General features: G+C 40.5%; 1 protein-coding gene across 1 annotated transcript; it reads right to left on the bottom strand.

Annotated features, from left to right (window-relative positions):
• Positions 1 to 926: 926 nt before the first annotated feature.
• LOC139463694 (protein kinase C and casein kinase substrate in neurons protein 1-like) lies at positions 927 to 13,269 on the bottom strand. The gene is made up of 12 exons (XM_071244953.1): positions 13,175 to 13,269; positions 12,895 to 13,010; positions 12,486 to 12,615; positions 11,749 to 11,857; positions 11,290 to 11,487; positions 9,888 to 9,997; positions 9,145 to 9,265; positions 4,041 to 4,126; positions 3,632 to 3,657; positions 3,124 to 3,315; positions 1,810 to 1,974; positions 927 to 1,099 (listed from the first exon to the last, which is right to left on the bottom strand). Exons 1-12 carry the CDS (start codon positions 13,267 to 13,269, stop codon positions 927 to 929), a joined length of 1,521 nt encoding a protein of 506 aa, XP_071101054.1.
• Between the last annotated feature and the right edge of the window lie 1,058 nt (positions 13,270 to 14,327).

Below are 14,327 nucleotides of genomic sequence, written 5' to 3'. Positions count from 1 at the left end.
TGTAACCTGACCACTCATGTAAATAGCCAGGATACCTTTGTAACCTCATCACTCATGTAAATAGCCAGGATACCTTTGTAATCTCGTTCCTCATGTAAATAGCCAGGATACCTTTGTAATCTCGTTCCTCATGTAAATAGCCAGGACACCTTTGTAACCTCATCACTCATGTAAATAGCCAGGATACCTTTGTAATCTCGTTCCTCATGTAAATAGCCAGGATACCTTTGTAATCTCGTTCCTCATGTAAATAGTCAGGTCATCTATGTAACCTCATCACTCATGTAAATAGCCTGGTGACCTATGTAATCTCGTTACTCAAGTAAATAGCCAGGTCATCTTTGTAATCTTGTTACTCATGTAAATAGCCAGCTCACCTATGTAATCTCATTACTGATGCAAATAGCCAGGGTACCTATGTTATCTCATTATTGAACAAGGTCTCCCATACAAGTCCACACACTGAAACTGAATAGAAATTAAAATGACGTAATGTAAAGCTAACTTTTACATTACAAACAGATTTAACATATTGGTAGGGGACTGGCCTGGTTTTCTCAACACTGGTGATCGGAAACAGTTAGAATAAATATATCAAATAGTATTACAATAAACACTGATATAAAGACATAAACTATCAAAGCATCAAAGTATATAAATATCACACAATTATCCATAAAACTACAGTATGTATCAGCAAAATGTCTAAAAAAATAAATTTACAAAATCCTCCCCCCTTACTTGGGTTAATAGTTAAGTTTCAAAAACAATTCAGCTTTCTGTCTTAAGAGTTATAAAAAAAATTCTGTCTTAATTTAAATTTTCAATAAAGAAAATATTGATATGCTGTAGCCTAAAAGGTATTCCAATGGTTAAGATTTCTTTCAAAAAGCATATTCAGTTTACTTGTAGATATAGGAAAGTTACTAGTTTCTGCGAGTAATGGCAAAGATGTTGTCGGAGAATTTCGACTTTGGCTTGAGCTCAGTGCACTCAACAGGGAACATGCCATACTTCTTACGCCCAGTGAGTTTGGATCGTCTCCATCCATAGGCCATGCCATGTTCATTGGCTACAGTCTTCTGCTTGATCGTCTGACCTGAATAAAAATAGAGCCATGGCAATGTAGCTCACCTAGATATGTTGTCAACAGTTTAAAATGTCAACAAAGACAGACACTTAAAATTTGATATTCAAAACGATACAGCATGAATACTGAGGACAAATATCCGACACTAAAATCTAATGACTTCGAACAAGTTCAGCTCCCTCATGATGGCAAATTCATGGGAGAAGAAGTTTACTGAGCCTTTTGAGAGCAGGTTTAAACAAGGACAAAATTACATATAGCAAAACAAATCTCTTGAACAAATTGGGAAGATATCATTGGGAACAAGCATGTAAAATTTCAGCTTCATTGGTCTGATGGTTTCTGAGGAAATGTTTATAGGAAGAGGAAATGTATTTTGAGAGTATTTAGGAGTATTGTTGAAGTGTCAAATGAAGGTGAAAATATAAAACATTGTGAAAAACACAATATGTGTTGATCTCCATTGAACAAAGAACTAGCTTCACATTTTGTACTGACCTAGGGAATGAAAACTGGGAAGTCCACTTAAGGGAACATGTTAACCATTGCTATCCCACAAACTTAAAACATCTGAACCAATAATTAAACAATCAAACAATCAATCAATCACAAATAAATGGATTATGCAAGGTGCTTGTGAAACGTCCTGGAGAGGGTTTTATTAGCTGTGCACATGTCAACAGCAGTAAAACTGAAACAATAAATAAAAAGATTCATACCAATTCTGAGTTTAGGCAGATCTTTTGGACCCCTTCCACCGTATTCTCGAATGACCTTGACTCTGACATTTGTCATGTTAGATGTTCCACCAGGAGCATAGAAGGGAACATGTTCGTCCTCGCTGGAGGATGGTTCAGGTGACTTATTGACATGTTTCAGTTTCTCTAGAATATCAAGAAAAAAACATGGAAATAGCACAATTTTTTTACAAAGATTTCAAGTAGCTGCGTCTTCCCGAGGCAAAGGAGTTAACTGACGATTTAAGTCCAGTTGCCACCCTTGCCGAACTAGGCTGGAATTCCTGAGTTACATTTTTCCTAGACTAACGAGTCTATGCGTAGTCCAAGCAAAATCATGTAACAAACTAGACATCCGCTTCGTAAACAATGTGGATTTCAATGTCCAGATTTCAGTCAATTGCATGATTTGCAAAGCATGTGTACTGCAAACTGTGCATCGACAAATCATTGCAAATCTTTTCATTAATCAAGGTGCTCAAGTGATTTGATGCATTTCGCGGGGTACAATATGGATCTTGATTATTGATCAGATTGACTTGACTGGGCATCACCATTTTGTTTGCTGCAAATGCAAGTGATATAAGAGATGGAATCTGATTGGTCAATAGATGGGACATAGAAGGGACATAACTAGTAATAGCCCTGGTGGCGCAACGATCAAGCCTGGAAATTCCCGCCTAGTTTGGCAAGGGTAGAGACTGGACTTTCATAGTCAGTTAACGCCCTTGCCTTGGGAAGATGCTGTAGTTACAGCTCACGGGTGCTATGTAGTGGTTCAAAATGTGAGTGTCAAACCATGCCATCAGGGTAACATAGCAAACAATTTAACAAATAAAAGCATCTCTTTTTGCTGATCAAACAATACAGTATTATAAGTACTGCAGCTTCAATATAAGTAATATGCATTTTTACTATTCTGCACCCATCTTCTGAAAGAGCCTATCCAATAAGTATGATATATCTGACAGTGGATACACCACATATCATTCCACTTAATACACAATGGCCTGTGAGAAAATCAATATGAAGCAAGGCAAACAAATGGTTGATGACATGAGCAACACAACCCAGTGTGGACACAATGACACACCAACATTATGCAATCTTGGTTACAACTATGTACAGGAGTAACAACTGCAATAGCACAATGATCATGAGCAAGTTGGTCCAGATCACACATCACTATCACCAGATCCCCATGTGTCAGCTCTTTCAACTAGCATGAGTTACTGGAGACCAGTTTACCCAAATACCTGTGGGGTTATATCAGAAAGACACAAGCTGGCTACTCACTCTCAACAAAGGAAGTTGCAACATCCCTGAGTGTGGTGGGTGGAGGGGCTGTGAGAGGATCAATTGTTCTCCTGGTAGGTCTGATATGTGCCCACCAGAGCTGGTCGTCTTGAATGTCCTGAACTACTGGGATAGACTGTTGCTGCAGCGGTGGCAGAAGGGTGCGATTCGGGAGCTGATCCGTGGTGGTCACTGTAACATAAGGTTAGTGTTTACAACTCTCAAGGCTGGTTTGCACTGAAATGTTATGCTGTAAACATACTTAGCAGTAACAGGGACATTGTAAGAATGGTTTCAAGAAGGATTAAACAATTCAAAGAAAACCCCAAGCATACTTTCCAACCAACAGAACTTCTGTGATAGATCTATCAGACCTTGCAGTTAAACATGATTTCAAAATCGTAAATTTTGTCTAATCACAAGTATCACCAAGTATTATTTGTCAGGGAGATTATCAACAATCTGGGATTCCCTAGAAAGTAGTGATCTATGCATGATAAATACTTACAGCTCTCCACTGCTGTCTCCACAATGCTGTAATGGAGAAAGTTTACATTAAATAGTAAATGATGTGATGTGATGAAGAAATAAACCTTGAAAAAAAATACAGAAAAATTAAAAGTCATATTACTTACTGCAATTTAGTAATATCAGTGTTTGAAATTATACATGAAAATCCCATAGTCCTGTCATAACCCTAATGTTAAAAATCAAATATTTGGCATCCCTAGATTCAAATACTTTAGCAGCAAACCTCAAGGACTTCAGGGACCCCTTAATTTTGAATACTCAATATGATACCCAAACTTTACAAAGTTAATTCACCTGTGACACAGCTGAATGAGTATACTAATTTGGAGAAACCAGGGATTCTGTAAACCCCCAACTTCTTACAACATGTAAGAACACCTGCTCACATTTCTGGTTCCTGCTCTCCATCAGACCTTTGTTCTCCTACTTCTTCTTCCTCCTCTCCCTCGTCATATTGGTGAGGTACATACTCCTAAGATAAATAAAAACAAATGACTCACACTCCCTAAAAGTGATGATCCAGTGATCATATCTATATTCAAAGATTAATCAGTTCCCCTGTGCAGCATCCATTATGAATTGCAGGAGACGTGCTGTTTGGTATAAATGTTTGCTTTAGATATTAAACCAAGGAACAAAATTTATACAAACCAAAACATAAGATCAGACTAAATTATTTCATTTTCCTTTAATTTATATCTATCTATTTGAAGCTGGAGGCACTTTATTTTGTATACTTTCTTTTTGAACCAAACTGTTCAAGTCATCTTTGAACAAAAAAATTGTTGATGGATGTGATTCTCATCAAGGACTATGTGTATATAATTGATTTCATCAAATAAATAAAGAAGACAACACATGTAGCAATAATGGCCTGATGGTACTTAATGCAAGGCCACTAAAATGACGTGAGGCAGGGTATTTGGTAGTAGAGAGCTGGGTGTGAAGAAAATCTAATAACTCATTTGTTATGGACTAAAACACACTTAATGTATAAAAACATTAGTGAGATGGATTCTATAAATATTATTTTGCAAACATCAGTACATGGTGTAGACCATCTTCCCAATGCAAGAGCGTCCACTAGCCTTATCATCAAAGTCTTGTTTCCACCCTTGCCACATCAAGCTCACTTTCCTGTGCTAAATATGATTGGACTATCGCACATATCGATGTTGCAAGGGTAACAACTAGGCTTTGATACAGGCATGTCACAATGACATATTTAGGGTTCAAAAGTCCTTGTATTAAGATTGGCACATTAGAATCTGTTTAAATAAGTTTCTGGTGCCACATTATGGTCTCTGCTGATGCTAAAAATTATAAGGCACTGGAGCAGTGTCATGCATGTAGGCACCAGTGTACACCCATAAGACAATCTGGAGGTGTGTCATGCATGTCCGCACCAGTGTCCATCCCTAAAGACAATCTGGAGCAGGGTCATGGTGGTAGGCACCAGTGTGCACCCATAAGACAATCTGGAGCAGTGTCATGCGTGCTGGCACCAGTATGCACCCATAAGACAACCTGGAGCAGTGTCATGCACGTGGGAACCAATGTGCATCCATAAGGCAACCTGGAGCAGTGTCATGCACGTGGGCACCAATGTGCATCCATAAGACAATCTGGAGCAGTGTCATGCATGTTGGCACCAGGGTGCATCCCATAAGACAATCTGGATCAGTGTCAGGCATGTGAGTACCAGTGTCGACCCATAAGACAATCTGGAGCAGTGTCATGCATGCGGGCACCAATGTGCATCCATAAGGAAATCTGGAGTAGTGATACGCATGTGGGCACCAGTGCCCATCCATAAGACAATCTGGAGCAGTGTCATGCATGTGGGTACCAGTGTCCACCCATAACACAATCTGGAGCAGTGTCATGCATGTTGGCACCAGTGTGCATCCCATACGACAGTCTGGAGCAGTGTCATGCGTGTTGGCACCAGTATGCACCCATAAGACAATCTGGAGCAGTATCATGCATGTGGGCACCAGTGTGAACCCATAAGACAATCTGGAGCAGTGTCATGCATGTAGGCAACAGTGTCCACCCATAAGACAATCTGGAGCAGTGTCATGCATGTAGGTCACATTGTGCACCCATTAGACAATCTGGAGCAGTGTCATGTATGCAGACGACAGTGTACACCCATAAGACAATCTGGAACAGTGTCATGCATGTTGGCGACAGTGTCCACCCATAAGACAATCTGGAGCAGTGATATGCATGTAGGCGACATTGTGCACCCATAAGACAATCTGGAGCAGTGCCATGCATGTTGGCGACAGTGTGCACCCATAAGACAATCTGGAGCAGTGTCATGTATGCAGACGACAGTGTCCACCCATAAGACAATCTGGAGCAGTGTCATGCATGTGAGTACCAGTGTACACCCATAAGACAATCTGGAGCAGTGTCATGCGTGTTGGCACCAGTGCCCATCCATAGGACAACCTGGAGCAGTGTCTTGCATGTGAGTACCAGTGTACACCCATAAGACAATCTGGAGCAGTGTCATGCATGTTGGCACCCGTGCCCACCCATAAGACAATCTGGAGCAGTGTCATGCATGTGAGTACCAGTGTACACCCATAAGACAATCTGGAGCAGTGTCATGCATGTTGGCACCAGTGTCGACCCATAAGACAATCTGGAGCAGTCTCATGCATGTAGGCACCAGGGTACACCCATTAGACAATCTGGAGCAGTGTCATGCATGTGGGCACCAGTGTGCACCAGTGTGCACCCATAAGACAAACTGGAGCAGTGTCATGCATGTAGGCGACATTGTGCACCCATAAGACAATCTGGAGCAGTGACATGTATGTTGGCACCAGTGTGAACCCATAAGACAATCTGGAGCAGTGCCATGCATGTAGGCGACAGTGTACACCCATAAGACAATCTGGAGCAGTGTCATGCACGTGGGCAACAATGTGCATCCATAAGACAATCTGGAGCAGTGTCATGCATGTAGGCGACAGCGTACACCCATAAGACAATCTGGAGCAGTGTCATGCATGTGAGTACCAGTGTACACCCATAAGACAATCTGGAGCAGTGTCATGCATGTTGGCACCAGTGTGCATCCCATAAGACAATCTGGAGCAGTGCCATGCATGTTGGCACCAGTGCCCATCCATAAGACAAATCTGGAGCAGTGTCATGCCTGCAGATGACAGTGTCCACCCATAAGACAATCTGGAGCAGTGTCATGCATGTTGGCACCAGTGTGCATCCCATACGACAGTCTGGAGCAGTGTCATGCGTGTTGGCACCAGTATGCACCCATAAGACAATCTGGAGCAGTGTCATGCATGTAGGTCACATTGTGCACCCATTAGACAATCTGGAGCAGTGATATGCATGTAGGCGACAGTGTACACCCATAAGACAATCTGGAACAGTGTCATGCATGTTGGCGACAGTGTCCACCCATAAGACAATCTGGAGCAGTGATATGCATGTAGGCGACATTGTGCACCCATAAGACAATCTGGAGCAGTGCCATGCATGTTGGTGACAGTGTGCACCCATAAGACAATCTGGAGCAGTGTCATGTATGCAGACGACAGTGTCCACCCATAAGACAATCTGGAGCAGTGTCATGCATGTGAGTACCAGTGTACACCCATAAGAATCTGGAGCAGTGTCATGCGTGTTGGCACCAGTGCCCATCCATAGGACAACCTGGAGCAGTGTCATGCATGTGAGTACCAGTGTACACCCATAAGACAATCTGGAGCAGTGTCATGCATGTTGGCACCAGGGTGCATCCCATAAGACAATCTGGAGCAGTGTCAGGCATGTGAGTACCAGTGTCGACCCATAAGACAATCTGGAGCAGTGTCATGCATGTGGGCACCAATGTGCATCCATAAGGCAATCTGGAGCAGTGATACGCATGTGGGCACCAGTGCCCATCCATAAGACAATCTGGAGCAGTGTCATGCATGTTGGCACCAGGGTGCATCCCATAAGACAATCTGGATCAGTGTCAGGCATGTTGGCGACAGTGTCCACCCATAAGACAATCTGGAGCAGTGATATGCATGTAGGCGACATTGTGCACCCATAAGACAATCTGGAGCAGTGCCATGCATGTTGGCGACAGTGTGCACCCATAAGACAATCTGGAGCAGTGTCATGTATGCAGACGACAGTGTCCACCCATAAGACAATCTGGAGCAGTGTCATGCATGTGAGTACCAGTGTACACCCATAAGACAATCTGGAGCAGTGTCATGCGTGTTGGCACCCGTGCCCACCCATAAGACAATCTGGAGCAGTGTCATACATGTGGGCACCAGTGTCGACCCATAAGACAATCTGGAGCAGTGTCATGTATGCAGACGACAGTGTCGACCCATAAGACAATCTGGAGCAGTGTCATGCATGTTGGCACCAGTGCCCATCTATAAGACAATCTGGAGCAGTGTCATGTGTGTTGGCACCAGTATGCACCCATAAGGCAATCTGGAGCAGTTTCATGCTTGTGGGCACCAGTGCCCATCTATAAGACAATCTGGAGCAGTGTCATGTGTGTTTGCACCAGTATGCATCCATAAGGCAATCTGGAGCAGTGTCATGAATGTGGGCACCAGTGCCCATCTATAAGACAAATCTGGAGCAATGCCATGCACGTGAGCACCAATGTGCATCCATAAGGCAATCTGGAGCAGTGTCATGCATGTGGGCACCAGAGTGCACTCATAAGACAATCTGGAGCAGTGACATGCATGTGGGCACCAGTATGCACCCATAAGACAATCTGGAGCAGTGTCATGCATGTGGGCACCAGTATGCACCCATAAGACAATCTGGAGCAGTGACATGCATGTGGGCACCAGTATGCACCCATAAGACAATCTGGAGCATTGTTATACAGTATATACGTTTATAACGAACACGCTTACAACGAACTGACGGATGTAACGAACTGTTTCTCAGTCCCGTCCATTTGCTGTATGTATGCTGTACATATGTTTATAACGAACTACGGTTATAACAAATTAAAATAAGTGGTCCCTTTGAGTTTGTTATAACTGTAGTTTACTGTACATGTTGGCACCAGTGTCCACCCATAAGACAATCTGGAGCATTGTTATACATGTTGGCACCAGTGTGCACTCATAAGCAGAGATAGAAACTTAACAGTTTAAGCCCACTAGTCCTTATAATGATAACATACTGGCTAAGAACGAGACAAGAACGAGATAGACGTATTGAGGACTGCTTTGAACGAACTAGCACCGTATTTTACGCCAAACTATGCATTCTACCGTGATCACAGCCCGTTCTAGTATTTTGTTTAGAACGGGGTAGAACGGGATAGAACTACTTTGGTGTGATGGTAGCATTAATAACAGTACCATGCATATAAACATCGCTGTCCACCCTAGAGTCAAGTAGGAGCAGTGTCATGCATGAAAAGATAAGAGACCACCCTGAATGAAGAAGGGACAGTGTCATGTATAGATGTACCTGGAAGGCTGGGATGTCATAGTCTTTGAGGAACACCTTGTCATACTTCAGTATCTCCTGCTCCAGTTTGAGGTTCTCCAGGTTGCGGCGCAGCTCATTTGTGCATGTCTCTCTGCTACCCCTGGAATAGAAAATGATATTCTGGTTAATACATACTTCATTGGGCAGGGAATTGGAAAAGACAGGCTTTTAAAAACGGAGCCCTTTCACATTCTGTACATTAATTGTTACAATTATTTGTAAAAGTTAATACTTGTAGTCTGAAAACTTAAGACTTAGAATGTTGGATTTTTTAACTCAAAAATCTGTAATGCTTAAATTTTCATTTCATATGAAAAATAAAATGTGCTTCTTGCACAGATCTAAAGCCCTGACTGTTTTGGTAGATTAATAAGACATATATGGTGGCACTAATGTTACTGGATCATAATAAGCATAGTAATAACCAGCACTGGTTTAAATATGCCTAATTTTAACAAGAAAAGTTAGGTATATATACATGTAGTTAAATAAACCACAATACCATTCCCTGTATACAAATGTCCTGTTGCATGCTTCCCTATAGATTATATTACCTGTGCTTATCAAGTAACTGATCAAATAAATATCTTTTTATACCACAGAGCAAACTATTAGTATCAGTCCCTGTTTGCTGCTTTTATTGCACATGGACCTAGGTATGTCTTATAGGTCTGGATACAAGGACACCTATGTCTGTACACTGCAGTACACTGTCAGCTTACCGGTCTTCTTGAAGCTCTGAAATCTTGACAGTTTCCAGGAAAATATCCCTCACATGCGTGAGTCTGTCCTTCTCAAGTCTGTCAAAGCTACGCTTTGCTTTCTTCATGCTCTGTCATATAAAAACAATATCTTTGCATCAGAGAAGGTTATTATTTATGTATGTGAGTGTGTTATACTCCTGACAGATCTCAAGCTTTGTTTAATTTGGGTTATGTTGATGTCACTTTTTGTAATTTTGTTGGATCTCAAATGAGGTGCCCTTGGAAGAAAAACTGATAAAAAGGCATATATTTTTTTCAAAATTGGGATTTTGGTAACATTCTTATTTTCTCATATTAAGAGGTATTTTAAATTGCATTCAACTTAATACATGTAGTGTAAAAACTAAGCACTAAAGACTTTTCGGTCCTCTTTATCGATCCCGTTATCAGTGACTTGCAAGTGGCAGAGCCATAACATTGGTTATCACTGGTTATAACAATAACTACATGAATTTGGAAATTTGTAATTCCAATGTTGGAATTTCTACTGACATTGGCTGCAGACTCGGGGCGTAATATCAGCCTATGAGCAGGTCATGAGAATTCCTGAGTAGGGAAAACAGTCTGAGCAAAAAAAGAGTTGAGTTACTAGCCTGAATTTGTCCTTCCAGATCAGTAGATTTTTTCCTAACTAATGGCTACCAGATAAAACAAATTTAATTAGACTTGAGTAATGAAACAGTGGCAAAAGTTTCAGACTGGGATAATATGCTTTAACACAGTTCTAGCTTCTAATGTAGAAAAGAATGGCTCATTAAAACCCCACTAGCAAACTACATATCATGTACATGAGTAAAGACTGTTTACTGACCCACATGGCCAAATACTTTAAATAATATACAAATAATTGCTCTTGACGAAGTCAATATGTGAAAAAAGGACCCCACCCATGACCTAGGCCACTGGACGAGGTCCAATCAGACTGCCAAAGGGGTCAGGTCCAAGGGCCATTGTTTTCGCAAATTGACCATGGCAAGAGTAAACATTTGTTTTGCTCCACTGAAATTCACTTTAAGGTTTATGAAGCCTTTAAAAAAACATCCTCTGTTTCATTACATTAACCTAGTTACAAGCCATGAAAGTTAGTACCAGATGCCATCTTGTTTTCTAGCAGATGAGTCAATATTCATTACGTGACAGGTAAATACTGATCATGTGACATGTCAGTTACAAAATTTGAGGGTCTGCATTGAAATGCATAGTTTCGTCACATTGTAAATAGAGGTACAACAATAGCAGGTTCTCATCTTTCTGAAGCTATGAGCGCCAAATACCCACCAGTTAAGTTGAGTCCTGAATATCTTAGATGGAAAGAAATATTAAAACGTGAAAACTAGTTATAAACAAATATTTAACTCACTTTGAGATAGAGAGGTCTTTCTTCTTTCTCTTGATTCAGACGCTCTAGGTACTGGAAGCGACCTCTCTCAACATCACCCTGAAGACGAAGTATCCTGCAGTCAAGCTCACGATATTTTTTTGAAGACTTGCTGCGATATTTCTTTCGCTCCATCTCTTCCTTGGCACCTTCAAGTCTCCTCATCCTTTCATGATAAATCTGAAGAAAAAGTATCACACTGATTACACTTGATTTTAAAAAAACTGAAAGGATGTGTTGATGTTAGTTCTGTAGATAGGAGCACATTTTAATGGATAACGTTAGAGCATGTTTCACATTTTACATAGTAAATGAAAAAGAAAAAAGTAATGTGCATATAAACAATGATTCTGATCTAAAAAACATATTAACATTTGTGGTTCTTGATTTCCCGTTTATGTGGGAAAATTTCGACAGTTACTTTTTTGGAAACTTGCATACCCTTTTGGCTGTGCTGATGCTCTCCAGGATGATCTTGTGCCTATCTTGAGTGTCTTTGTAGTACTCAAGAATCTCCTCAGCTTTCTGGTGGATTGGTGCCCTCATGTAGCTATAACAGAAACATTGAATCAAGTTCATTACAGCAGTACATGACAATTAAAATTTTGTACCACTTTTAATATCACAACTATATTGAGTTCTCTTTATTATCACTTTTGGTTAAAAAGCAAAAATGGTTATTGCATCTGTCCATGGGTTTTAGTAACTTCTGGACAATTTGCTACATCATTCTGTAAATAAGCCCCCTAAGGCCTCTAAGTGTGGTATCTAGGAGTCTAAAGAAATACTATAATTGTTTGTTACAAACAATTATCAATTTCTGCCCATTTCTAGACTAGAAACACTGACTAAACTATTTAGTTGATCAGCATCATAAGATGAAAAGACAAACGTAATAGTTTTTGCATGGATGACTGCTAGGACTGTCTGTTGGCCAGTATATTAACCTTTTATGTGAATAAATCAGTTCTAGAAAAGAACCTTTCATAGTTCATAGTTACGTCGGAACCAAATGTTCTTCAATATGAAAACATTGAATACTTAAAAAATGGCAGGTAGTCAGGTGAATCTTAACCATGTTTAACAACTTTCACTGTAGTGATTCACTGTAATGGCCGATGATACTACGAAGAACATGTGCCACAAGTTCGATTGACACTAGGACTATTTTTACTTACGAACGCAAGTTTTCAAGAGGACCGTCATAGCGTCCGAGCTCATTCTTCACACGATCGTGAATATGTGCAGTCTCCAGATTTTCAGCAATGATCTGCTGCCATAGGTGTCTCATTGTTCCATACTCAATATCTGCGTGTCAATGATGCCAGAGTTCAGGATAGGATATTATCGTAGGTTGAGGATAGTCTCCCCTTTTACACATAGAGTTATTTCCCCTTAGATTAGGTAGTCTTAAAAACTAGTTGAATAAAATGGAAGAAATCATTTAATGATATATAATACGACCCTGTATAGTAAATATATCTCCTTTAAGACAAATACTAGTAAAATGAAACCAGTGAAATGAAATACCAATGAAAGGGAACAATTATCTGCATAAAATGTCAAGATCGGCATTGTCCATCTTACCGACGGTCTTGTGCAGTGTTTTCTTCCACCCATCAACAAAATCCGACATGAGAACGGAAACTTGCGCCTCCATTTGTCTCCGAGCTTCCAAGAACTGAGCCATTGTCTTCAGTGAACTGGAGACAATTGAGGCAGGCATAAAACACCGAATGAGCAAGAGCTGTTTAGATGCACCAAATGTAATAGACTCTAGTTCAATGATATTTCACTAACGCTGAAGAGATGACAAAACTCTAGCTTCAAGGCATAGTTGTATGAAATAAGTACAGTTGTCACTTACTTTGAGCCAATGCTGAATCTTTGAAACGCTGTTTCATCTAGTATCCTTGGCTTGCGGTCAGGCTCCGGCTTTTGATCCATGTCATGAGTACTCATTTTGAAAATCCCGCCACGTAAATGCGTCCGATCAGCTGGTGAGTCGCAATGGGAATGAGCGGGCCTCACGACAATGACGTGACGTCATAGCAACTCAGTGCTGATTGGTTGAGACGGCATGACAGTCACGACGTCAATAGCTACATTTCTTTTCATTGGCTGATCTAAACCCCGCCCATCGTTACTAGGATGAATAGTAGAAGACTCACAACTAATTCTATATGTTAGATAAATAATTGTTTCCGTTTTATTTATTAATTTTACTAAATTACGTTGTAAAAGGAAAACATTGAACTCCTAAGAACCGCTGTAGCATATCTCTTCTCGTCAAGTAAAATATTTGTTTTACCTTCTGACTATTAAAATTGTAACGATTCACTTTTACGAGATATATAATTGCAACTTTAGGCGTTCTAAAAGGTAGGAATCACAGAGTGACATTTACATATGTGCCAAACCTCATTTATAAAACAACAACAAACAATTGAACAGTTCAACTTCGACACAAAGATATGCATATTGATTTGACTTATCTATTATGTACTTATTTGCTTTTTCTATCACATGCATTTTAAGGTAAAACACTACCAATGACTCCATTATTATCCCTTGTTTGGCGACTAAGATAATTTGTTTGTTGTTTAACGCCGCCCTCCGCAATACTCCAGATATATGATGTCGGTCTGTAAATAGTCTTGACCAGACAATCCAGTGACTGACATTACGGACACCGTCGGGGTGTAATGACACGCAATCAACCGAGTCATCCTGCCTGACCCCCAAGCGACCTTTGAGGACCAGCATGGTTTCTGGGAAACCAATTCTAACCCAGAATTCAGAATTAGACTTGGTATGCAAATGGTGTTGAACAAATGTGTTTCCTGAATCTGGAGACATCTGGTAAATTCTTAAAATAAGCAGATGCAATTACATATACCCGAACCCGTGAAGATCCGGGTTAGAATTGATCTTCAGCAACCCATACTTGCCGTAAGAGGTAAGAACGTAAGAGTTGCTTCCCTTTGACCACATTCCGATAATGTATACAAAATATTTAT

This window comes from Haliotis cracherodii, unplaced genomic scaffold (genome assembly GCF_022045235.1).
Source record: "Haliotis cracherodii isolate W230 unplaced genomic scaffold, xgHalCrac1.p SCAF_1, whole genome shotgun sequence".
NCBI classification, from domain to species: Eukaryota; Metazoa; Mollusca; class Gastropoda; order Lepetellida; family Haliotidae; genus Haliotis; species Haliotis cracherodii.
This window is presented reverse-complemented; position numbering and strand designations above follow the sequence as displayed.

Bases quoted from the DNA above. Each gene is read 5' to 3' on its own strand.
- LOC139463694 (XM_071244953.1), bottom strand. From the start codon at position 13,269: ATGAGTACTCATGACATGGATCAAAAGCCGGAGCCTGACCGCAAGCCA. The intron at 13,011-13,174 runs GTAAGTGACAAC...AATTGTCTCCAG, and splicing joins AGATTCAGCATTGGCTCAAA to TTCACTGAAGACAATGGCTC. The intron at 9,266-9,887 runs GTAAGCTGACAG...TTTCTATTCCAG, and splicing joins TCAGAGCTTCAAGAAGACCG to GGGTAGCAGAGAGACATGCA.